This window comes from Palaemon carinicauda, chromosome 38 (assembly GCF_036898095.1).
Source record: "Palaemon carinicauda isolate YSFRI2023 chromosome 38, ASM3689809v2, whole genome shotgun sequence".
Taxonomy (NCBI): domain Eukaryota; kingdom Metazoa; phylum Arthropoda; class Malacostraca; order Decapoda; family Palaemonidae; genus Palaemon; species Palaemon carinicauda.
The window spans coordinates 12,245,646-12,272,936 of NC_090762.1; the positions used below are offsets into that span (position 1 = coordinate 12,245,646).

General features: G+C 38.0%; 1 protein-coding gene across 4 annotated transcripts in view; it reads left to right on the top strand.

Annotated features, from left to right (window-relative positions):
• LOC137630428 (ADP-ribosylation factor GTPase-activating protein 1-like) overlaps window positions 1-12,980 on the top strand; it is a 159,765-nt gene extending 146,785 nt beyond the window's left edge. For all 4 annotated transcript variants that reach the window (XM_068361891.1, XM_068361893.1, XM_068361892.1 and 1 more), the window contains 2 exons: window positions 4,231-4,408; window positions 10,927-12,980. In XM_068361891.1, coding sequence (XP_068217992.1) covers window positions 4,231-4,408; window positions 10,927-11,046 — 298 coding nt within the window. In that variant the 3' untranslated portion in view covers window positions 11,047-12,980. The remainder of the gene's footprint in view (window positions 1-4,230; window positions 4,409-10,926) is intronic.
• The last annotated feature ends 14,311 nt before the right edge of the window (window positions 12,981-27,291 follow it).

Here is a 27,291-nt window from a genome sequence, read left to right on the forward strand (position 1 = left end):
GCATTGATGCTACAACGATTGTTATTTTACCTACAGTATGTGCTCATAGGAAAATTTGATTTGATAAGAAATTCCCTGATATTTATAATACTGTGTATTAAAATACATATCCCATTTAATCGAAATATATCATGATTTCGATCTCATATCTTGAAGAAGGAACATTAAGAACAACAATATATGTATAGTACTGCATAAACTGATTTATGATAAAATAGATTGTAACATAACCAACTTATCAACAATAAACAAAACAGCACATCAGTTAACCCTTTTACCCCCAAAGGACGTACTCGTACGTTTCACAAAAGCCATCCCTTTACCCCCATGGACGTACCGGTACGTCCTTGCAAACAAATGCTATAAATTTTTTTTTTTTTCATATTTTTGATAATTTTTTGAGAAAATTCAGGCATTTTCCAAGAGAATGAGACCAACCTGACCTCTATGACAAAAATTAAGGCTGTTAGAGCAATTAAAAAAAATATACTGCAAAATGTGCTGGGAAAAAAATAACCCCCTGGGGATTAAGGGTTGGAAATTTCCAAATAGCCTGGGGGTAAAAGGGTTAAAAATAATACAATTCCTTCATCCATTTGGAAGTGCCACTGTCCTCTTATTTAGTTAGGGTTCAAAACAATACAATCCCTTCATCCATTTGGAAGTGTCATTTTGTTAGGTTTCAAAACAATACAATCTCTTCATCCATGTGGAAGTTTCACTGTCCTCTTATTTAGTTAGGGTTCAAAACAATACAATCCCTTCATCTATTTGGAAGTGTCACTGCCCTCTTATTTAGTTAGGCTTTAAAACAATGCAATCCCTTCATCCATTTGGAAGTGTCATTGTCCTCTTATTTAGTTAGGCTTTAAAACAATGCAATCCCTTCATCCATTTGGAAGTGTCACTGTCCTCTTATTTACATTTGGAAGTGTCACTGTCCTCTTATTTAGTTAGGCTTCAAAACAATGCAATCCCTTCATCCATTTGGAAGTGTCACTGCCCTTTTATTTAGTTAGGCTTTAAAACAATGCAATCCCTTCATCCATTTGGTAGTGTCACTGCCTTCTTATTTAGTTAGGCTTTAAAACAATGCAATCCCTTTATCCATTTGGAAGTGTCACTGTCCTCTTATTTAGTTAGGCTTTAAAACAATGCAATCCCTTCATCCATTTGGAAGTGGAAGTGTCCTCTTATTTAGTTAGGCTTCAAAACAATGCAATCCCTTCATCCATTTGGAAGTGTCATTGTCCTCTTATTTAGTTAGGCTTCAAAACAATGCAATCCCTTCATCCATTTGGAAGTGTCATTGTCCTCTTATTTAGTTAGGCTTCAAAACAATGCAATCCCTTCATCCATTTGGAAGTGTCATTGTCCTCTTATTTAGTTAGGCTTCAAAACAATGCAATCCTTTCATCCATTTGGAAGTGTCACTGTCCTCTTATTTAGTTAGGCTTTAAAACAATGCAATCCCTTCATCCATTTGGAAGTGTCACTGTCCTCTTATTTAGTTAGGCTTCAAAACAATGCAATCCCTTCATCCATTTGGAAGTGTCACTGTCCTCTTATTTAGTTAGGCTTCAAAACAATGCAATCCCTTCATCCATTTGGAAGTGTCACTGTCCTCTTATTTAGTTAGGCTTCAAAACAATGCAATCCCTTCATCCATTTGGAAGTGTCACTGTCCTCTTATTTAGTTAGGCTTTAAAACAATGCAATCCCTTCATCCATTTGGAAGTGTCACTGTCCTCTTATTTAGTTAGGCTTTAAAACAATGCAATCCCTTCATCCATTTGGAAGTGTCACTGTCCTCTTATTTAGTTAGGCCTTAAAACAATGCAATCCCTTCATCCATTTGGAAGTGTCACTGTCCTCTTATTTAGTTAGGCCTTAAAACAATGCAATCCCTTCATCCATTTGGAAGTGTCACTGTCCTCTTATTTAGTTAGGCCTTAAAACAATGCAATCCCTTCATCCATTTGGAAGTGTCACTGTCCTCTTATTTAGTTAGGCTTCAAAACAATGCAATCCCTTCATCCATTTGGAAGTGTCACTGTCCTCTTATTTAGTTAGGCTTCAAAACAATGCAATCCCTTCATCCATTTGGAAGTGTCACTGTCCTCTTATTTAGTAAGGCTTCAAAACAATGTAATCCCTTCATCCATTTGGAAGTGTCACTGTCCTCTTATTTAGTTAGGCTTCAAAACAATGCAATCCCTTCATCCATTTGGAAGTGTCACTGTCCTCTTATTTAGTTAGGCTTTAAAACAATGCAATCCCTTCATCCATTTGGAAGTGTCACTGTCCTCTTATTTAGTTAGGCTTTAAAAAAATGCAATCCCTTCATCCATTTGGAAGTGTCACTGTCCTCTTATTTAGTTAGGCCTTAAAACAATGCAATCCCTTCATCCATTTGGAAGTGTCACTGTCCTCTTATTTAGTTAGGCTTCAAAACAATGCAATCCCTTCATCCATTTGGAAGTGTCACTGTCCTCTTATTTAGTTAGGCCTTAAAACAATGCAATCCCTTCATCCATTTGGAAGTGTCACTGTCCTCTTATTTAGTTAGGCCTTAAAACAATGCAATCCCTTCATCCATTTGGAAGTGTCACTGTCCTCTTATTTAGTTAGGCTTCAAAACAATGCAATCCCTTCATCCATTTGGAAGTGTCACTGTCCTCTTATTTAGTTAGGCCTTAAAACAATGCAATCCCTTCATCCATTTGGAAGTGTCACTGTCCTCTTATTTAGTTAGGCCTTAAAACAATGCAATCCCTTCATCCATTTGGAAGTGTCACTGTCCTCTTATTTAGTTAGGCTTTAAAAAAATGCAATCCCTTCATCCATTTGGAAGTGTCACTGTCCTCTTATTTAGTTAGGCCTTAAAACAATGCAATCCCTTCATCCATTTGGAAGTGTCACTGTCCTCTTATTTAGTTAGGCTTCAAAACAATGCAATCCTTTCATCCATGTGGAAGTGCCACTGTCCTCTTATTTAGTTAGGCTTCGGTGCATAATGTACAACCTAATCCGAGACATTAGTATAGAAGGGTTACTGGATTGAAAGTGAATGGACCAGAATTAATAACTTAATTGGAACATATCGGGGGACCTCTAGTATACGCAAGTGGCCAACTTTCAAAGATCAACCCTGTCTGCAGAGTAATCAAGCAACTCTCCTACTTCGTTGTAATTCGCCAGTTTAAAAGGTTACAAGATCACATAGATACTAATACTTTTATCATCATCATCATTACAACAGCCAACCAATCCATTCCACTTCCTTGAGGAAACCACTAAAGTACCATGGTTGTCAGTACTAATTTTTTGAAAATACACACTTTGACAAGAGATTTTATCATATGATAAATAGGCTTTGCAAGGAAATATTGAAAAAAATTCAATATATTAGTACAAATACAGTAGAAGCTACAAAAGCTTTCTTCTATAATTTAAGTGAAATAATATTTGGAAGAAATCAATCAGGAAAATTTTCTCTTAGCATATCAAACAATGTTAGTTTACAAAATGTGCAGATATCTGTAAAATAAATAGGACTAAACGGTGTCACACTAGGCATACAATATAAACTGTGGACATACAGTTTCTGACACTAAAGACATTATTGTACTAGTATTTGATATACTGTATTTACTTTGAATTCCATTGTATTACATTGTATTACAACCTAAACAAGATTTTTTCAATATTTAAAACTGAAATAAGAAATGCACTATCAAAGTCTTGAAACAGAAGAAATGTGCAATAGATCCAGAGTTAATTTTTTTGCATGAAACATTTCTCATGGTTGAGGCAGTGTCTTTGAAGTATGGTAGTTATAAAACTGAATCCATTTATAAAGTTGAAACTCATTGAATTCCTCCATCACTTTCATAAAAAAAATAGTACAGTTTAAAAAATGTAATCAACCCAATATAAAACAGTTAAAATATATTTTCCCTCAACTAATGTCAAATAAAAGTGAGATGCAAATAAATAATTTATTTTACCATTTATAAACTGTTTTAGAATTATTTAGTATTTTATACCTAATTCCTATTTTTTAATCCTATATCAATCAAGTTTGAAAATTGGGAACACATTAGTGCATGAAACATGGTAGGTACAGTCACTTAGTGGCTACAGATACAGTACTGCTTTTTTATCATAACTGTTATTTGTATATTTTCCATTATGCAAATCCCTTTTGCAATCCAACACTATTTACAGATCAAATGATGGATGGGGAGATGAAGGCTGGACTAGTGACTGGGGAAACGGAAATAATAGCAACGTGTCTTCACCTACACAAAAAAGGATGGAATCTCCTGACCCATCTCCTAATGCTCGAATTGCAAAGAAAAACAATAACAACAGTAACAAGAGTAAAGGATCAGTCAAAAACAAGGTATGGTATTGAGGTGCATTATTGTTTAGGAGTGTATCTGTTGCTACTTCTGTAGTGGTATTGTCATTAACAAGATTATTTTGACAGTAGGAATACTGTGCGCAGTAAATGTAAAGATACTAAGTTCACATTTAAGTGCATCATTACTCATTAAACATTTGTTTTTATAATTCATGGGCTCTGAAGTATGCAAGTTTGAATTTGTATTGTATTCATTATACAAAACAGTAATGATTGAACTTCTTGCCTTAGAAAATACATTTTATCAAAATGTTTATTTCTAGTCACCACTTGTCTTTTGACATGAAAGCATTTGAATACCACCAACCTAGTAAGGAGTCAGCATGTTCTGTACAGACTATCTTATGTCCTTCAGATGTTGACTTAACATCATTCCGGAGCTTAGCTAACCTTATCCCATAGATGTTGAAGAGGATATTATGTACAGTATTAGAAACTAAAAGCAATAGTTATGACTACTTTTTTCCAATATAGTGAATTGTATGAATCTGCTGGAAAGGAGGCAAATGTGCATGGAAAGGTAATTAGAAAATGGGTGCCTTCAAAGTCTCCAGAAATTCCACTTTCCTACTATTTTATAATGGTTTTTGTTTGGTTGTGTATTTGAGATAGATAAGTCGATAAAATTTACTGAGAAATGGTCATGTAATATTCCATGTTTTGCATTATTTTTATACAGTATAGTTTACAGTATATAAGATCTGATACAGGTACAGTATATCTATTTACTGAGGGGGGTTTACCAGAGAGGTTAAGCACATGCTATTTTGGGAATTTTTGTGTTTTTTATCATAAGAATTATTGGTGTTTATTGTATCGAATACAAGCGATTTTTTTTTTTTATTGTATTGTCATGTTTGTATAAGATGAGATTATAGTTTTTTTTTTCTTATATCTGCAAACGTTCCCTTATGTTCATATTGCTTCCCACTCAAAGCCTGGCTTACTGTATATCACCATTTACTCCCAAACTAAAAATTTACGGTTATCTTTCCTTTCAGTAGGCTTGAGAGCTCTAGAGCTGTAGTACAATATTGAGTTACCGGTAATCTAGTAATTAATGCCAATAACCTTGGCAACGGTACGCCGTATATGCTTTATCTTGTAATGTTCTTGTCTACTTGTGCTTCATAAGTTGACACTGTTTATCTCCTTCAGATTGTGAAAGGTTCATGAAAGTGTTATTTAGATAATTATTATATGGGATGTTGGATTTGTTAGTAATGCTTGTGAGCATGGGTGATCATGTGATCCTTTTTTTTCCTGACAGCAATATTGTGATTTAGCCAATAGTTATGAGGAATGTAAAGGCCTTACTGTTCCCCTTATGAAAAATTATATTTAAATGGTTGCTGACCAGCATAAAAGTTTATTCCAAACATAATAGGAAATTAAGGTCGGGAAAATCCAGAGACGACAAGGCTAATTGATCGCAGTGGGGGTGATGATGGTAATGCTATTTGGCCATTAATGATCTGTCAGACTTTGATATCATAAGCTTTTGTCATTTTTGGCTTATTTTGTTCAGTCTTAGAAGGCCTGCTAGTCTCGCGGAGGTTCTAGCTTAGCTTGCTCAGTTTTGAATCCTAACCTACTCGCTCAAGTTTTGCTCAGTGATTCTTATTCACTGGTCGGTAAGGGTTCTGATGATGCACAGTACAAGATACACTAATACCTTGCCCTACATCGTTAATTGTTTCTAAGAAACTTGACTCGAGTCAATTTTCGACATATGGCAATTTTATCCCTATAAGTTGACTTGTACGCTCCCTATACATGTAACATATAGAAAAAATCATATCAGTAGAACCTGCCGCTATTTTATAAAACCACATTCCTATGTTAATAAGACATCATTCTACAAAACCACATATCTACATTAATAAGCCTCTATGGTACTGTACAGTATACAATTTGAATGAAATGTGTACTTTCTTAACAGTAAAAGCAAGAAGAGGGATGGTACAATACTGTAATATTAATACCCTGTACTTGAATAATACAGGGAGTCCTTGGGTTACGACGGTCACAACTTACGCTGTTTCGAGGTTACGAATGCGCCCCATAAAAATATAAAAAAATAATATTAAGCATCGTTCCTTCTTACGTTGCCAGCGTCGTAAACAATTGCAAACTAGTTTTTAGCGCGCAGCAGATGAATATCCTTTGTTGTGGTTGTGGGCGGGGAAGACGGCGTCAGTCGCATTTCTTTGAGCTGTAAATTTTGTGGCTCTGACTCGAGGAAACTGTTCTCAATTTTCTGTTAACTCCAAAAATTCTTTGTTTGCCAGTGGTTGCTTGTCATTCTCCATCAACTGATTAAAATTTTTCTCTTCCAACCCCATCTCTAGTTTGTTACTCAGTGCTGCAAAACTCATGGAGATGTCCTTGACTGGCTCTCCAAAGCCTCAATAAAATAATGCACAAATTTAAGGCAGTTTTTTTTTTTTCAATCCATTCATTGCCAGTCAAGTCACTATGGCTCAGGATTAACACTAGCCAATACATATTGTCTCCCTTCCAAAAATCCTGAATATTTATCCCACCTCTCCTGAGGTATTACCAATTGCCTGGGACAAGATACGCCATAAATAGTAGTGCTTAAATATCGTTATGATGCCTCGGGCCATGGGTGGTGGCAAGAAAGAACTTCATGTGGGTCCATGTCATTTTGGTGTGAGGGATGTTCGGGGATATTCTCCAGTATTAGAATAACCTTGAAATGCAGTTTCTTCAACCTGCAATACTCACTGACCAATGTTATTAAATGGCTATTAAACTAATCTTAAAAAGTAGCCATGATATGACCAATGCCTTCAAATTAGCTATCCAAATCACGTGTAATTCGAGATGTTCTTAAAGGCTCGGTAGACTAATAAAGGCTTCAGTTTAAAATCTCCAGTAATATTTCCTCTTAACATTAAAGTTAATCTATCTTTGGCTAATTTGTATATTGGCATGGTTTTCTCTTCCATAGGAATAAGTGAACAATCTGGCATGCTCCTCTAGAATAATCCCGTCTCGTCGACATTGAAGATATACACTATTCCACAGGAGTTAGAGGCTAATCAATTATTTTTTTTTTCAAGCATTTGGCAAATTCCTTAGCAGCAATGGTATCAGCCACTATACTTCTCCTCGGATTTTAATAGTCAAACCTCTTGGCACGAAAGAATCTGCTTACAAAATTTTCACTCTGTAAAACGAGATGCGAAGAATTTTACGACTTGCATCACGAAAAACGTTTCGGACAACGAAAGGAGGTACGGTGCAAGAGCTCGACCGTTTCCGAGGCTGATTTTAAAATTAGCGTGCCACCAGCCGTAAACTCTCTACCATCCTCCAGCACTCGTTGGTTATCTCCATACTCATATGTTAGTCACCACCTAAGATCCTGCTCACATAATGGTCAGCATCTACTGTACTGTACAGTATTCTATCCTGCATCTACGCATTGGCGTTCCTATGTCTTTTCGTTTCAGGAGCGGTGTTTGTGATTTCGCTTTCGAAACAATTGTACTGTATCGTGTAGAGTGTGATATTACTTTACATTATTAGCCATGGATCCCAAGAAAGTCGCTGATATCAAGGGAAATAAGAGGATAATGCTTTCCATGGAGGTGAAGAGGGAAATAACCGCATGCCAGCCTCGTATTTCTTGATATAGTGTGATCTCAAAGGAATATGGCCAAAATCCGTCTGCGATAGGAACAATCCTGAAGCAGAAGGAAGCTATCAATGCAGCAACACCTTCTAAGGGCATGACTGTTTTCTCCAGCAAGAGGAGCCACGTCCACGATGAGATGGATCGATTGATTGATTGATTTAAAGTTTTCTGGCATCCTGACATCTAAGGTGATTGATGCCGATATCATTTATTACATATAAAAAATAAAATATTAAATTAAAACCATAAAAGTTAAGATGATGTTATAAAAGTTCAATAGTTTTCAGAAGACCTGCTTCTGAAATAAACCTAAAAAGGCCACTCGCATAGTAGGACACATCATGTTCAAGAATCTTGGCAAGGATGAACCTGCCATCCTCACCTCAAGCATCTAACAGATATCTATTTCTTAAGTTATTACAATTGGGGCATTTGGTCGACAAATGCCTCACTGTTAAAAGAACCAAGCAGTTGTCACAATACGGTTGGTGTTGGCCCTTCAGCAGAAACTCATGTGTCAACTGAGTGTGGAGACTGCTGCTTGTCTGAATTAAGGACAAAGAAATTGCTAGAGACACTATCACCGAAGCGATAATCTGCCAGAAAGCCAGCGCCATTTTCGGTGATTTCGTGCGTGCTCAGGCCGAAGTCGATGCAGAAGAAGGAACATCGAAGCAGGCACCCTCAGAGTTCAAGGCTTCTCGTGGGTGGTTTGAAAAATTTAAGAGACGCTCAGGCATTTATTCGGTTGTTCGTCATTGGGAGGCTGCAAGCTCCGACATGAAAGCGGCTGAAGCCATTGTTAAGACGTTCGACGAGGTGACTGTCTGGGAAGGCTACAGTCCCCAACAAGTCTTCAATTGCGATGAGACTGGGCTTTTTTTTTTTTTTTTAATCTCTCGTCAAACGTACATCACGGCAGAAGAAAAGAGGCTACCCGGGCATAAGCCTATGAAGGACATGCTCACCCTTGCACTCTGTGCAAATGCCAGTGGGGATTGCAAGGTGAAACCCCCTACTGGTGTATCACTCCGATTCTCCTCAAGCCTTCAAGACCCACAAAGTCACTAAGGAAAATCATTGTGTTGTGGAGGGCTAATGGAAAAGTCTGGGTAACATGACAATTGTTCATGTGTGAATAAATGTGTGTTTCGGCCCGATTGTGAAAAAGTATTTGGAAGAGAAGCGCCCCCCTATGAAATGCCTGCTGGTGCTGGACAATGCCCCCTGCTCACCCTCCTGCCCTAAAGGAATATATTGTAGCTGAATATTCCTTCATTAAGGTTCTCTTATCTTCCACCAAACACCACCCCTCTCCTCCAGCCCATGGACCAGCAAGTGATTTTAAATTTTAAGGAGCTTTATACGAAATATCTCAAGAGATGTTTTGAAATCATTGAGAGCACAAACCTCACCCTGCAACAAATTTTGGAAGGAGCATCTTGATATTGTCATATGCCTCAAAATCATCGATCAAGCTTGGCAGGTTTCGAGGCGCACCTTGAACTCTGCGTGGAAGAAGCTGTGGCCTGATGCCGTCTCCGCATTAGATGTCGAGGGCTTCCACACGGACCTGTTGCTCAATCGGAAGTTGCCGAGATCATTACACTCTGGAAGTCCGCGGGTCTGGAAGTTGATTAGGCCGACATTGATGAGCTTATCGAGGCTCAGGAAGAGTACAGCGGGAGAGAGGAGGATGACCCACTGACAACAGCAGAAATTAAGGAGGGTCTAGGTGGCTACTTTGAAATGGTGGCTCTCGTAGAAAAAGAGACACCCAGAAAAAATTCTCACAGATTGTGCGCATGACTGCTGTTATGAAGTTTGCGAGAGTCATTTTAGGAAAATTTAAGAAGCCGGCAGAAACAAGCTTCTTTGGATGATTATTTTAAAAAGAGACCTTCGGTAGAAGCAAACCAAGTGCCAGATAAAAAACAAAAGAAAATTGACAGTGATGAAAAAAATACGTAGTGTAATCGAATTTAGAAAATACAAAATGTAAGGTAAAAAAAAAAAATTAGAAAATGGCAAAAAAAAATTTCAAGTGTATCGTGAAGTTAAGTGTTAATATTTCCTGCCATTTGTAAATGTGTTTCCTAAAATTAAATGTTAATGTTTTCAGTCATTTATAAATCTCTTATAAGTGTTTACGTTGTCTGCCACTTGTTAACATTTTCTGCTGTTTGTCATCCTCCTCTACCGCCCCGCACTTCGCTCTCGGACATCGCCTCACTCTAAAGCTAGGTTCCACATTTTTGTTAGTGTAATTTTACTATTTGTTTTAATTATACCCTTTTTTTTTTCTTTTTTTTTTTTTACAGGTTACCAACGGTTAATTTATTATTGAATGATCCAAATACAGTACTTGTCATACATTTAGTACTGTGTAGTGGTGTGTATCCTTTTAATAATCATTTAATGTGGTGTTTTTGAAGGGTCTGGAACGAATTAGGCTACAGTATTTATATGTAAAAGGCAACAAGACAAAAAAATCATGTTACGAAAGCCATTACGGAACCAGTTAATTTCGTGTTGTGAGGCATTACTGTATTATGTTAAACTAAAGTGCTTTTTGGGCTGATCAAATCATCCGTGACTTGTGAAAAATGGAGTGACTTTTTCACTGCGATTGTAACTAATTACCCAAGTTGTTACAAATACCTTTTAAGTAGAATATGACTGATATACTGTTAATACAGTATGGAAGTTGTTTAAGCTTTTATTTTAAACTGTAATGAATTGAATTTGTACGACCGACATAAACATACTGTATATATATATGTATATTTTATATAGTACACAAGTTTTCATCTTTGAATATTATTTTCAGGGCAATGCTGAAGAGGAACTCTTAGTTGATATTAATACTACTAGTGGTGGCGGAGGCAATAACAAAGGACATACCTGGGATAACTGGGATGATGATTGGGAAAAAATAGATGGACAGTAGAAGGTACCGTAAGAACAATAATGTCAAAAGTATGTATTGCATACAAAATGGATTACATTTCTCTCAGATTGAGATTTCCTTATAGTTACTTTTAATTTGAATTGATAGGATGAAGATTGTTTCAATATGTTATTTTCACCCACAGGAACATAAATTCTAATTAGCATCTAGATTTTGTCAAACCAGTTTAATTGTGAAAATACAAGTATAGTTAACAGCTCATTTTTAAAATAGTTTACTTTTAACTGAAGTTTCTTAAAAAAAAAAAAAATATTTTTGCAGTTTATGAATATATATTCAAATAACTGAATTAATAAGTGTGCAATTTAGTTATAGGTTTTGGCAGCATTTTCATTGAAAGTTTGAAATATAAGTAGGATGCTCAAAAATAAAAAGATTAAGATTATATGAAAATTAATTAAGTTTTTATATGAATTTAAATTTTTATTCAGTAACAAATTTTACCATTGATTTTTATATATATATATATTTCTAGGTTAAGTTGAGATTTTAGTAATTGCAATGATATAATAAAAGTATACTTTTGAAAAGGTTTTGATAAAACCTCATGAACAAACCATAGTGATCAGTTTTGGTATTTCTGGAAATTTTATACTTCCTTTTTAAATAAACTGTGCATGCAACTACTACTTGTGCATCGCTACTGTTTGCTTGTACAGATATTTGGTATAAATGTTCTGATTATATTTATAATTAAGTACAGTACTGCTTAATTGTAGAACAATAATCCCGCTGCAAAAGGTGTCATGCAAAGTATACATAAGTAAATATTGTACTTTCATGTATGATATCTGTGTCAAGGTTTATAGGAGAAATTGCAGTATATTCCTTCAGATTTTGTAAATGTAAATCATATTACACAGTAATATAAAAATCCATTCATTATTTTGTTGGTATACATCCCCACATTCACCAGATTATGTATCTGATTACAATACAGCATGTGAAGTATATTTTTTAACAAGTGTAAAATACTGATTTAGAATTACAGTATACAGTAGTAGGTATGCATAAATTTATTTCTGTAAGTCTACTGTCAACATCGTATATTATGACCCAGCCTTTTCAGAATCCCAAATGAATGGACTCATTCACTATACTTTGTCACTATCCTTTGTCTGCATCTTGTGCCTGATACCAAGAGAATGGCCTTAGAAGTTAGCTTGGTTTGAGAGCATTTTTTCAATGAAGCTTCCATTTCTGTTAATCACAGCTCAAGAACTCGAAGACTGTTAAGTAATTTTGAAACGTTTAAGAGTCCATGGATGAAAGATGGTGCTTATTCATACACTTCATATCACTATCACATTAAGTTTGTTGTTTATTCCTAAGTTTGATAGAAATTTTTTAACATATCAGGTCAACTAAGAATGTAAGAAATTTGTGTACAGTGTAGCATTTGTGACTTTGGCAAAACAGAAGAATGAAATTGCTGTATCAAGAAAAAAAGTCCTTAAATAGATTCAAAATTTCTTGTGTAGGATGATATATTCTTTCAAGTAAGAGTACCTTTTTTATTGGAATTTTCCCATATTACTCAGTCACTGACTTTGCAATATTACTGTATTCTATTTGAGTAAAGCAACATTAATAACTTGAAAGTATATGTTAATCAAAATTATTAGTTGCAGTTTCTCTTCCATTTAATCCTCTTATTGTTACTTCCCATAACCTTCAACCTGTCCAGTTGGTGTTCAAATTTGTCCCATCAAAGTCATTTACATTCCAAGTAAATCCATCTAAATAAAGACCATAGTGCCAAGATGTGTAGAAATTACTTCATGTCGCTGTACTCCATTTTTAGCTCCTCACTCGAGTTCCAAAATTCACTGAATTACCAGTGCACAAACTTCAAATTGTTTTTAAAATTAGCCAAAACTTATTTCATGATATCTTTCCATTTTCTATAAAAAGATCAAGATTCAAAACAAATACACTGACATAGAACAGAATTGAACCCCTAGAGAATAGGTAAAATACTGTATATAGTAATTGAATAAGTGGCCAAAAAATGTGTATGTCATGCAACTCCAAAATTAAATGTAATAATCTAGATGCAAAATTTAATTGAGGACTTCGAGGACAACTTTTGTTTATCCACTTGTGTACAATACACTATTTGGAGGGACTTTCTTTTGACATAATTATTATTTTAAGGGCAGGTAGTCTATCTATCTATCTTCAGCCAATCTGAATTGGGTAACAATGGGGCACAATAATGGTAGCTGTGATTTTCCTTCTGTATATCTCTTGAATACTGATGAGGACTAAAACTAGTGTACATATTGTATTTATTTACTGAACTTCATCTACATATTACAAGTGATAAGAACATTCTTAAATTTGAAGAACAAGTACTTGTTGTATCTTATAAAATGACAGTGTTTTGTGATATCTCGTTCATGATATAGCATGGACATTATTTACAGTATGTTGTGGTTATTGATGAATGTGAACATTATTGATATACTACTGTAATGATACATTCTTACAACACATGAGTTTGATTTAACTTAGGTTTCTCCAGTATTTAGTTATGTTCATTCAACCTTTGCTTATAACTACCTTTGAATTTTTGTAAGTAGCTGGACTATACTGTATGTGCAGGATAAAAGGTGCATAAGAAATATGTCAAAGTTTTTGCCTGTTAATTCTATAGAATGACATTTATTTAAAGTTTAAATTTCAGGAATCCCATGCCTTACCATACACACTGCATTCTTCCATCGCGATTAGTACAGTATATTTATTATACAACTACTTTTAATTTTCAAGTTGTTGTTTTTCATTATTAAATGCCAATTCACCATTAGAGCAGACATGAGATTATTCTAGGCCCTATAGTATATGCTTTGTCAGTAGCAGTTTTCAATGCTTATTATATTTTGTTAATGTATGTACAATAGTTGAAAATTAGTTTACTGTTGAAAAATTTATTTCCTGTAAAAGGCAAGTAATTTTCACAAAGATAATTTCAGTCTGAAAAGTTAGTTCTGGGTTTTTTCTAAATTATGAAAATTACTGTATAATAATTACTAATTGACATTGCAGTCGTCACATTTGAACAAGAAGAGTTATAACAGCAATACAGTAGGGTCCCGAATTATGCGAGAATTTGGTCGATTAATGACCTCGTGGAAATGGAAAATCGCGAATTTCGAAACACACAACTAACAGAAATAATTCCATTGCGGCCATGGCAACCAGCAATTTGCCTATTCAAATGTGTTTACTACCCATTTCCAATACTTTCTTTGTAGTATACTGTATTTCTTTACAATATCAAATTGTTCTTGTAAATAAATAAAACATTTAATATACTTTAAAGTTCTAATAACTTGAAAAATGGTTAAAATTACAACCAGGATAGGTGTAAACACCATATATTTCCCGTTATAACGCAACCCAAAATACAGACAAATTTTAATGTTTGTCATATCTATTGTATAATACAACTGGTGAATAGCAAAACCATCACTCTATAGACTAGCTTGTTGTATGATTGAAAATCCAGAATTATCAAAATAAAGGCGATTTTATATCATGCGTTTCCTAAACACGCTAAAAAGACAATAGAAAACGACAACCAATGTTTTGTTTACGTTTATCTCTGATCACAACGAAGAAACAGACGCATTTATACATCTGTGTTTTTGAATTGACAGCAATTTTACCAAGTATAGATTATATGTTGAATTTGTTATTACCAATGTTCTAATTATTTTAATAAATGAAATGAATGCCATTTATGAAATGTTTTTCTTTATGATGCCGCCTGAAACGGAAACCTTCCATTTGTTTACGCTCCATCATCGATCATAATAAACAAACGAATGCATTAAACACACATGATCTAAGTCATAACTAATGATATTACAAACATTTAGTAAACATTATGTTATTACAAATATTTTACTTACCGTATCCATATAAATTCCTAAATTCGTAGCAAAGCTGGAAATTTTTTTTTCCTTATGCGTTTAATCCACAATAGCAAACTGCCGCTAATGACAGAGTGATAACTTACGATAATTCTAAACTGTTACGAAAGATAATTGTCCTTTCCATATCCAAAATACTTTTCCTAACTTCAGTTATAAGTCAACTTGTACCCACCTCAATTATGGATCCATATGCAAAAAATGTAAAAGAAGAAAGTACTAGGCCTATTTTTAAAGCCACCGAACAATTAGGTTACCGCTATAACGTTCGATGAGAGAGAGAGAGAGAGAGAGAGAGAGAGAGAGAGAGAGAGATAGAGAGAGATGGTTTTAAAGTACTAAACAATAAATATGATAGGTTATAACACATTGGTGTTTATGTAATATTAACTGTATAGATGGTTTGAATAAGTTAAGAAATGGTGTAAACAATTCTTTGTTATTGTATTCGCGCGGAAGCTAGACATCAGCTGATGTGATCACAGCCAAAAGTAAAACAAAAATACGTTAGCAATACTCGATTTTTAAAACACCCGAAATTTAACAACATAAGTACATGTTTTATTATAGCGCAATTGACATTTAGAGTAAAAATTTTCTGGAATAGAATGGTGTTTCCTAAAAAATAGTGGTTTGCGGACGAAATCGGTTACCGTATTTTAAGCTATGATTGAAATGGATGTATACACGGTATAATTTTTTCGTTTTGTATTTAATTGACACTTCAAGAAAACCGATTTTGGTTTCTTCATCTATTTGTACATATTGTATAACGAGAGAGAGAGAGAGAGAGAGAGAGAGAGAGAGAGAGAGAGAGAGAGAGAGAGAGAGAGAGAGAGAGAGAGAGAGAGAGAGAGAGAGAGAGAGAGATTATGACACAAAGGTTACAGACCTAGAACAGGGGAGGATGAAGGGGGGGGGGGAAGTGATGAGATAGGCTGGGTGGACTCGCAGGGGAGACGGTAGGAGACGGGGGAAGGGGGGATTTGGTTGCCAGTGGCTAAAAATAGATTCTGAAAGACGGTAAAGGGAAAAACGAATCCCATCGAATAAACAGAATAAGGAAAGGGAATAAGATCCAGAGGAATAATAGATATAATGGAATGAAAATGACTAGATGGTGTTAGTTGTGATAAGAATAATTTAGATATTTGAAATAAGAGTGTCTGAAGAGGTATAGAAGGAATTCGTGATAAATATAGAGGAATATCAAAGGATACAGTTAGTTTGCATTAAAGGGTTTGTTATCGTTTATCGGCAGTGAATAGCCTAAACTTCGGTAACGAGTCGTCAATATTTTGTCATATTTTAAACAGTATACATTTGATTAATGTTTGCAAATCAAATGTATACTGTTTAAAATATGACAAAATATTGACGACTCGTTACCGAAGTTTAGGCTATTCACTGCCGATAAACGAACCCAGTCTACTCGTGAAAACCTTGAACGCCCAGAGGGAAAAATAAGGCTTTTAAATATACTGTACTAAACAAAAATAATGCTTTAATATACCATCATTAACACTACCATTACAATTATCGTAAGGTTGAAGAAAGATAAAGATTGCCGAGAACGTAACCACATTTCTGTTTACATTTTGTCAGCTGGACTCGCACAGTTAACTTCATTGATGATGTGGAATTTTATCCTTAAATAGGCTATTCATTATGAAATTATGTTAATGAAATGTAATGTTGATATTGTTTTGTAACATTTATTATAAATCACCGTATTTAGGGCTACCAATATACTTAAAAAGACAATAGATTTGATACATTTTGTAGTGCTTGACTCGCGAACTTTGAACAGCCTCGTAGATACAGGAAATTTAATTTTTTAAAACTATCGATCGCGTAATTGAGGAATCGCGTAATTAGAACACGTGTAATTCGGGACCCTACTGTACTTGATGCAGAATTTGCGAATCATGAGTTATCAAAATTATAAAATTGTTGGACTTTCTTGCAGGTTGTCATTTATACAATATTTTTATCATATTTTAATGACAATGTACCATTGACAATTTTGTACTTTGTATTTAAAAGAAACATGCTTAAAGCGTGTGTGGGGGGTTATGTGCCATTTTTCTGTTTTATGCAGTACTGTAATGGATCAGCCAAAATAACTATTACTTTATAGCATATGGTCTACAATTTTGGACTGGGTCCAAAACATAATTTTCCTGTCAGTCATTACTTACAATAGCCATAAATTATCCATTTTGTTTTCCCCATCATTCTTTACTTTCTTAAAATGCAAGGAAATTTGATTCATAATTCAAAAATTCAGAATGGTTGCATATGTTTCTGAAGGAAGCAGGAAGTACAATAATATACTTCCATGTAACACAAAACTAATACAGCTCTAAGTTCACCAGACTACTCCATTCAAGCTTTATTTTGTATTTATTACATTGTTATTCAGTGACTTGTAGGAAGCCACTAGCAAAGATTTTCCTTCAACAGTCAATTTCAGCCTAACCTCTTGAAATCTGAGCAAAATGAGAGGGGCAGTATGTCATCCCTTTGTTCCTACACAAATATATAAACAATTGTCCTTAAAAAAAAAAAAAAAAAAAAAAAAAAAAAAAAAAAAAAAAAATTTTGGTTAAGCTGGAATTGGCTGTTTAAACTTTTATAATACGTGGCTGTAATTGCTGGAGGATAAACCTGCCTAAACAACTAAACAATAGCTAGTGCAACCCTCCCATTTGATTTTAATTGCAGTGCAGACACCTTTCTTTATGGGCTTATATCTGGCTATATTAATATTTTTCTTTTTTTATTTTGGATAAAATAAATGTGCTTCCAAATCAACTCATTCTGGGGAGGTGTCTCAGCATGCGGTACAGGTGTTAATTGGGCATGGGCACCTTCGGTTGAGGTGAAAGATATTGCCTTCACCTTTTTCTGGATAATCAACCAACCACTCGCTCGCTCTTGCAAGGGTCAGAGAAAGAGGTGCGTACTGGCGGCATGAATGAAAACTATACTGCATGGGGAAGAAGTATTGAGGCGTGCTGCTCCTGCTACAGGTGTGCAGTCTTGTACTGAGAGGGATGCTTGAGATACCTGTACTCATTTCGTACAGGTCTAGAACTCCCGCCGTCACCATCCTTTTTTCCCTTTCCTTGACAATCGACAAGTCACTTTAACGGAAGTAGAGAGAGAAGCGGCAAGTGGCAAAACTTATTCCACACTGGGAAAAGGTATCAGAGTGCACTGCTCCTGCTGAGACTGAGCACACTCTCGGTCTCAACATTTCTTCTATCCTCTTTTCCTGAATGATTGACTAATCTCTCTCTCTCTCTTTTAATGGAGAGTAATGAAGTAGTGCATGCCGAAAAACTAACCCACACCAGGATTTATTATCAGTTCATACGTAATGGAATGCCATCAACCGAACCAGCAAATGCTGCTACTTCTGGCTCAAAAAGAAAGTCTTCAAAAGTCCAAGAAAACATAGCTTGAGTTTAGTGTAACTCCGATGAGTCATTCCACTCATGCACAAGGGTAGAACTGGGCTTCTCAAGAACATACCCACCCAGGGAAGGTATAATGGTATGCAGTACAAGTGCTCAGTTGCCTGTTACCATTGCTTGAAGGATACTTCTTGATGAAGTATTTTCCTAAACAAGAAATCATCCTCCCCCCAAAAAAAAGAATCATTTGTGATGTAAGAGTAACCTACAATTAGACGACTCGCTCGTATGAGTGACGTTATGTTCTCTCATGAGAACCTGAGGATGATTTAAGATATAGTTGTTATCAATACTTTCTTCACGTCCATTCACCATGAGATCAGTATCTACACACTGTCTCCCCTTGCTCCGTCACCATGTGATAGGTAACCAAGTGAATGGAAATCACACAAACTGAAATCACACAATCGGAAACCTCACACTCCTTTGTGTGGCCACGACTTTCGAGCCTAAAGGGGTCTAGATCACCTGTTACATCCCAGTGTTCCCAGTCCTTGTTGAGATCTTCCAAAATGCCAGGGTCCTTCTATACATAGAGATCTTCCTATGCACCGAGAGTTCCACAACACAAGATCTTCCTCCCTTTTAAGATCAGTATACAATACAAACTCTTTCCATACTCTAAGACCTTCCAACACGTTCACACAATAAGAAATTGGAACTGGTGATTTCTCAGGACTACTCTCAGCACTCGTACAAGCATTGAGATGCCACATCGTGTACTCACAATTGTAAGGAAGTTTTCTCCCCACCCAGGGACAGGCACTTGCAACTGCATTCTACTAGGTGCCACATTCTCCCACCCACTCTCCAGAGGCTAAGACTCCTAGTGCTTCTTTAGTCCCAGCGCACAAGAGCTAGGGGCTATTCGGTCTATGAAGGTGAGCCTGATCACTGTTCGATTGTCCCTTCTACCTTTGTAGGGTATTGCTATACTGTATTCTGTTCTCCGTCTGATCTGCAGTTACCCTTGGCGAGAGAATTCTTCCAAGGTACGTCATCAGAATGCCCCTCGTAAGGGGGAAGAATTCACAGGCCCTCTTCAACCTTGGGCACCTGACTCCAACAGAAGCAGAGAATCCCCAGACAGTCTACTAAACAACACGCCAGGATGTATGGTTTTACAGACCGTTTGCTAGTTAGTAAAGCAATTGCATGTTTTGGCACCCAACCACAAGGAAGAGCTATCAGCAAGGTTCATTCCAGGTAAGAAGAATGTTCTAGTAGACGGACTCAATTCACCGAGGAGCACTTTGGGGTTAGAATGTTCCTTATTTCCTTTCATGGCAGAAAGTCTTCTTGCTCACCATCGACCACTCGTTCTCTCGGTTGATGAAGAAACTTTCAGTACTCTGCTTTCCAGTTCCAGACGTGTTTGAAGGGTTTGAGCAACACCTCTGGGACAATCTGAGCCCATAAACATTACTGCCCGATTGCCCGATTACTCAACAGACTGTTGATGACAATGGTCCTCAGAATGACCCTGGTGGCCCCCTAAGTGACCACATACTGAATGGTATCCGGATATGCAGATTGCTCTCTAACAGTATCCATATGTGAAAAGTGTCAAAGAAAGGATACTTCTCCCTCTCACCCACTTCCTGATCTACCTTTGTCGATAGAAGCTCCTTTCAGTCTCTGAACGGTAAAAGGCTGTCTCTCGGCCTTTGGACATTTCTTCTTCAAATGGGAAGTCAAGATTCAAGAGAAGCTTCGAACAGTCTTTCCCTCTCCAGGAACTCTAGCCTGAATGGGATGTCACTCTTAGTCATCAGGTCTCAAGTAGACCCTGAACGACACCTTGAGACGGGCTCCAGATAAGGATCTGATCGTCAAGACTGTCTTCTCACTAGCATTAGCCTCAGCGTAGTGAGTAGTCAAGCATCATGACATTTTGTAGGCCACAAGCCGCACTGAAAATGTAAAGTCTCCTTTCACCTTTGATCTGGAGTTTGTGTCAAAGACCCACAATCAGTAGTTCACACTCAATTAGTCTTTCTCCATCTCTCCTATACAATAGGCAACTATCTAAAGAGAACTCGATGCTATATACAGAGCACTAGAGTTTCCCAGAATGGACGTGATGTATAGGAGCTCATTTCTTATAATGATCATACATTCAGACAACATATCCTTACTGATGTAAGTTCTTCCATGAATGTCACATAGCATAACATCTGCAATATCATCATGCTCAGGTTGTTAAGAGTTTGGACAGGAGTCTTCAACTTTTACTCCTGTACAGGGCCTGGGATAGTAAACCAGCAATCTCGTAACAACCTCAGCATGATGATATCGCAGATGTTATGCTATGTGACAGTCATGGAAGAACTTATATCAGTAAGGAGAGGGCAGGCACTACCCTCCACCAGCAGGTACAACTCCCTTGATAAAAGGTTAAGCAGCCTTATTCAGCTTTGCCAAAATCATACTCTATTCAGGACCCTATTTATGCATAGTTATTTAAAATAATCATTGTAATTTTTCTTTTGTGTACAAATTTGTAATAAAGTCCAGAATTTGTTTTTTCAAATTAGTTTTACTTAATTGGTCCATTCCAGATTAGGAAGCTAGCTGTAAACTGAATAAAACAATTTGCTTTTACAATATTGTTATCTAGTGCATACATCTTCAGTAGTGCTGTCTTATTGAAAAAAAATAGAGGGTTTAATTTTACAGTAAAATCTCAATGACTTGGTTTAGATAATTTGGCTTATTGCAGATGTTTTTCTTTTCACTTGTGAGAGATTTGGTTTACTAGCCCTGTAAAGAAGACAGTTTAACAGTTCCCTTGTAATTTCAATATTGAAGAATTTCATACAGTTCATAATTTAAGAGATTTTTAATTTTTTAATGTTACACCTCATCAGTAAAAAAAAGTGCTTGTATTATAAGCTGATAAGTTAGAATTTCATGGAAGAAGAAACTTATGTATTTTAATTGTACATTCATTTTATTTGATGAATGGGCTAAAATTTTAATGCTGCAAAATTTGCTTGTTGGCCAACAGTCTAAAATACATTTCAGCAGCAGCCTATGGTGAAAGGAAAAAGCTATCTAACATGTATGGTGCATGAAGTTAAATGGGTTTCAAAACTGGTGTCTCCATTAAAAAAATAGAACAGTGCTGCAGACAATTATGTGCCATTTTCATAACAGTACTCCAAGGGATTACAAGTGTTCAAGTTGTGTTCATTTTGATGATTTTTGGCAATGGTATATAGTATTGAAAAACTATAGAAGTCTAGTTTAGAGAAAGGATTTTTTCTACTCTTTTACACTCAGTATGTGTGTACTCTATTTTGAATACAGTAGTTTATTTTTTATTAGATTAATCTCATTTGTTTTCGGTATTTCTGACTTCTGTTACTTCCAGGAATAAAGTGTAATATAAACAGATTTCTTTGTTTCAATAATACCTTCATGTGCAATTGGACAGCAATTATAAGTAGTTCTCTATTCTTGAGCAAGAAAAATGGAAATAGAAGGGTGTACACTATTATAAAGCATGGCATCTTCTAAACCTTTTTCCTAATTTGAAGGAGTGAAATTTTGTTAACTTTTGAATTCAAAATTTGGAAATAATTTGTATTTTTCTTTAACTATACAAACCTGTAGTTATTTATGTGGCTATTCTTTTGGCAAAGCTGGAAGGTAGCCATTAGACTTCAAATGCGAGGTGGCAACATTACCTAACCAGTATAGTGGGTAGGCAGGGGGTGGCTGGGGGTACCCAGCCACCTATATCTACTCTCAGCTCGGTGAGCGATGTCACTTTTTTTATTGTAGGCAGGACTTATTTGGGGGGACAGGTGATGACGGGACAATTTACAGGTTTGTATAATTAGGGAAAAGTACAAATGATTTCCAAATTTGTCCTTTGTTCCTTCACTAACAAACCTTACGTTATTTATGTGGATGAATCACCTTTAGGTGGGTGGTAAGTCCGACTACTGGCTTAGTCATTGACCCGGGGTTTCCTTGTACAGTATTACTTCTCAGAAAGCATTGGGGACCTATACAAGTATATTACAATTAAACTAAACTAGGTTACACAAGGGAAGTGGTTATTACCTGCAGAGGTTGAAGCTAGCTTGCAGAGGAACCCATGGTGCTGTTCCCCAGGAGAGGGGAAGATGAAGAAAGGAAAAGAACCAAACATATTTTCATTCATCCTAGACTCAACCCCGGTAACCATTGTCCTTAACCATCTGCTACTAGTCCAACAAGGAGGCCAAGGTATTCTTAAACCACTCGTCGTTCAGCCACCTCAGGACAGATAGAGAACATATCGAGTCTTCTGTGGGTCACGTCTTCTGACGTCTTGAGGATAGTGGGCGGTGAAGGTCATCTGACGCTTCCACACGCCCACTTGTATCACTTGCAACATAGAAAAATTGCATTTAAATGCTAGAGACGCACTGATGCCCGACATCATGAGCTCTAGGTCTTTGAACTGGAGGAGGGTCAGGATTCAGCGCATAGTTTATAACTTTGCAAATCCATGAAGAGATAGTGTTCTTGGTGACCCTCCTCTTGATTCTACCCAAACCAATGAATAGGGCTGACAGCTGGGGCCAAGTTGCTGCAGTGCATTTAAGATATCTCAAACTCCTCACTGAGCATAATAACATTGTTTTGTAACCAATAACCCAGATCCACAGACTTAATCTGAAAGGCCCAGAATCTAGGGTCCAGTACCCCCGGATTTTGTGTCTTTGCAATAAACTTGGGGGATGAAGCTGGGTGTCGCCTCCCCATCCCCTTGAATGGACAATGTCATATGAGAGACCATGAGGTTCACTAACTCTCTTTGCCAAAGCTAAGTGAGTAGGAATCAAGTCTTCAAAGTGAGGTTACTGTCTGTTGCATGGCGTCAACATTCGTAAGGAGGGCCTTTTAAGGATCCAGAATGCGAATCAAGTTCCATGGAAGAGGTCTTATCTACGACTGGGGGCAAGGGATCTCATAACTTCCTATGTGTAAGGAAAGCTCCCATGAAGGGGAAAGATCTACTCCATTCAATCTAAAGACTAAGCTTAAGGTTGAGCGATAGCCTTTCACCGCCGAGACTGAAAGGAGTTTTTCCTCTCGAAGGTATACAAAGAAACGCTGCTATTATTAAAATAGTAGCATCAAGGGGAGAGATACCCCTTTCGCGACACCAACCACAGAAAACTGTCCAATTTGCCTGGTATACCGAGGCTGAGGATTTCCGCAAATATCCAGATATCCATTTTGCATCTTGTGAAAAGCCCCTCGAAGAGAGGAGACGATGGGCGGTCTCCAGGCATGAAGCCGAAGAGACGAGACGACCTTGTGAAAGATGTTGACGTGTGGTTGTTCGAGTAGATCTGGTCGTGGAGGTAGTTCTCTTGGGAGATCTACTATGAGTTGCAGAAGGTACGGGAACCATTTTGCATAATGCCATACAGGAGCTATGAATAATGAGGGTCATCATTAAGTTGTTGGATGCTCTGGTCTTGTTAAGCATTTTTCTCATCAGATAGAATGGAGGAAATGCGTACACTTCGATGTTGTTCCACCTTTGTTGGAATGCATCCTGCCATAGAGCATGAGGGTCCGTGACTGGGGAGTAGTACAACGGGAGCCTGAAGTTCAGGGACGTGAACAGGTCCAGAATTGGGGAACGCAACAAAGTCACGACTTTGTTGACTATCAAAATTCAAAGACCATTCGGAGGCCACTATCCGAGTTGCCCTGCTCAAGTTGTCCGTGAGCATATTCCTCTTGCCGGGAATGAGCAAGATGATAGGGTGACCGAATATTCTTCTGCCCATCATAGAACCTCTACTGCAAGATGGCATACGGGCTGCAAAAAGGTACTGCCTTGTTTGTTTACATTAGCCACCACTTTAGTATTGTCACTCATCAGCACTACAGAGTGACCTGCCAGCAACTCATGAAGAGCTAGAAAGGTTTCTTTCATCTCTAACACATTTACATGCTGGCACCTTTCGGACTCGGACCACAGGCCTGTAGTTGTGGGATGCAGAAAGTGGGGCCCCCCTCCTTCTTTTGATATGTGTGTATAGAGCATCAAGTCCAGAGGAGGAATGAGAAGATCTAGCACTCTGCGAAGTTTCTCTTCTGCCACCCACCACTGCAGATTCGTTACTTTGTCCCTTCCAATAGGAACTAAGGTGTCTAGGGAGCCGGTGTATTGGTTCCACATGGACTTTAGCTGCAATTGCAGCGATCTTATCTTGAGGTGGCCATTAGGAACAAGACAAATCAGGGAGGTCAGATACACTAGGAAACATAACCACTGCTGGGGCTGGAAGATTTTCCCATCTGAGGAAGGGTTTAGTCACTTCGCTCAGCCTGTGTACTCTGCCGGCTGATGGAAAAACTTTTTGAAGGTTGGTGTTTATAATCAAACTGAGATGAACCAGTCTCTGAGATAGTAGCAGTGATGACTTCTTGAGATTTATCATGATCCCCAGATCCTGACAAAACTCGAGAAGCATGTCCCGGTGTTGAAGAAGGGTCATCTCCAAGTCAGCTAGATTCAGCCAGTCATCTAGGTATCTTAGAAGACGAATGCCATTCTTGTGAGCCCAAGATGACACTAGGGCAAACACCCTGGTAAAGACTGGGGGCACTGTCGCGAGACCAAAGCAGTGAACTTTGAACTGGTAACATTTGTTCTTGTGTATGAATCTGAGACTTCCTAGAAGACGGATGGATTGGGATCTGGAAGTTTGCGTCCTGGAGCTCCAATGTGCACATGAAATCCTTTGCTCTTACTGCTTGGATGACCATGTCTGCTGCCTCCATCCTGAATGGAGTTTGCAGGACAAAATTGTTCATGGGCGACAGATCTATGACTGGTCTCCAGTATACAGACGCCTTATTCACAAGAAAAAGCCGACTGTACAAACCTGAAGACCCGTCTAGGACCTCTTGGAGAGCGCCCTTCTGCAGCATGGTCTGGACTTCAGCCCGGCGGGCCAGCTTCTTTACGGATCCCTTCATATAGAAGCTTAACAGAATTGGAATCAGAGTCAGATTAGGGGGAGATTAAATGAAAAGGATGCGATACACTATGCCAATAGCTGCAATCGTCCAAGTATACGCCCCTGGAACTGCCACCTCTGCCAGAGGCGTCGAAAGCATCCTTCCACTGGTGGACTGATGAGAGGCTTACTCTTCTCTACTACCTTTTTTTTTTCTCTGTAGGACTTCTTCCCTTTCTACTCTTTGGTTTGAAAGGGCGGCTTAGACACCTTTCCATATCGAGGGATTCGAAGTGTTAGGCTGAACTCTTGGGGGTTGAGGAGCCTCCCATAGGACTGAGATGTCATGGCCCTGTGGAGGAAAGAATCCTTGAATAATTTTTTTCCACCTGCCAGCTGCTCTCTCTACCTCCTCTACGTCGAAGAGAGAGGTTCCCTCGAGGGTCAAGTTCCGAATGTATGTAACCTCCCCTTTCGGCACCTGCCAGTGGAACCTCACAACCATGGTATCCCTTCCTTAAATCCTTCACGGAAGGGAATTGGTCTGCGGAGGTGTTGGGTCCGCAGTCACTCATGAAATTGGGACCTCAACGCATGAAATACACACGTCAAAGGGTGAGATTCATGCATTAAAGGGCGTGATTCATGTGCAAAGGCACCGTTTCACGAACGATTGACGGTGAACTAGGAGGAGGGAGCCTCGGGGGCTCCTGTGGCATTGTAGGGCCACCCACAACTGAAGCTTCAGAACGCGCAACGCATTCCGTTGGCGAGCGTTGTGTCAGAAAAGAACCTGTTGATAAGTGTCAGGTGGGAGAACGCTTACCTAAGACACCCCAGGTCATGAATGGCGGAGAGGGTAGCATAGTTGGATGCTTCTCTGGGCATTGTCTGTTGGAAGGTCCTTGTATGGTCGTAGTTCGTCTTAGAGAATGGGCACTTGAATTGTAGAGCGTCGCATGGATCTTCAACTCTTGGTTCATGATCATGAGTGCCTTGCTCGTGATCTTGAGCGTCACACTTGTGATTGTGAGCGTATTCCTTGTGATCGTTAGTGCTTTGAAAGCGATCGAGGGCGGCTTGTTCATGAACGCAAGCGTCCAGACTGTAATCTAGATCATCTAGCTCATGATCGTGAGTCTCACATGCAATCATGAGCTTTTTGCTTGTGAATGTGAGCACCTCTTGGCATTAGAGCGCCGAGACTCAACCTGCGGTTTTTCGAGACTGAGCACTTAGCTCTAGATTTGGAAAACTTTGTAAAGAAGAGCGCTGAAATCCTGATGATCTGCGGTTTATTGAGCGCGACTGCTCTGAGATGATTCTCGGATCGTCGCAAACGACGTCCAGAGGAAGAACATCCAGAAGGACGAGAAGGTGGAGTGTCTCGTCCAGGCAATCGGTAAGCAGGTGGAGCACAGGCCATCGGAAGAACATCTCTCCTGATGTCCGCAGCAGACAAGGGGTGCACATACGCTGGAACCCTTTCTTGGGGGGGAGAAACAAGAGGCTGCAGGTTAGGTGACGACCTAGTCCCAGGATAGCGAGAAGGCTCGTCATTAGCAGGAGGCCACTGGAGAGGCGAGAAAGAGTGTTGATCTCATCCACGCATGGAAGGGCCAGGAGAGGGTGAGAGACGGACTTCGCAGACGTCCAGAGCGTAGGATGTTGAAGCCACTGGCCAAGGGTCTCTCCGTGCTCCTCACTAAAGGAGTTGCAGCAGCACTTCCTCGGCAGCTGGAGGTGAAGGTGCTCCTCTGGGGGAAACATCAACCACCCAGTACCCCGAGGTTGCCAAGGAGTTGAGTGGTCTGCGCTCCT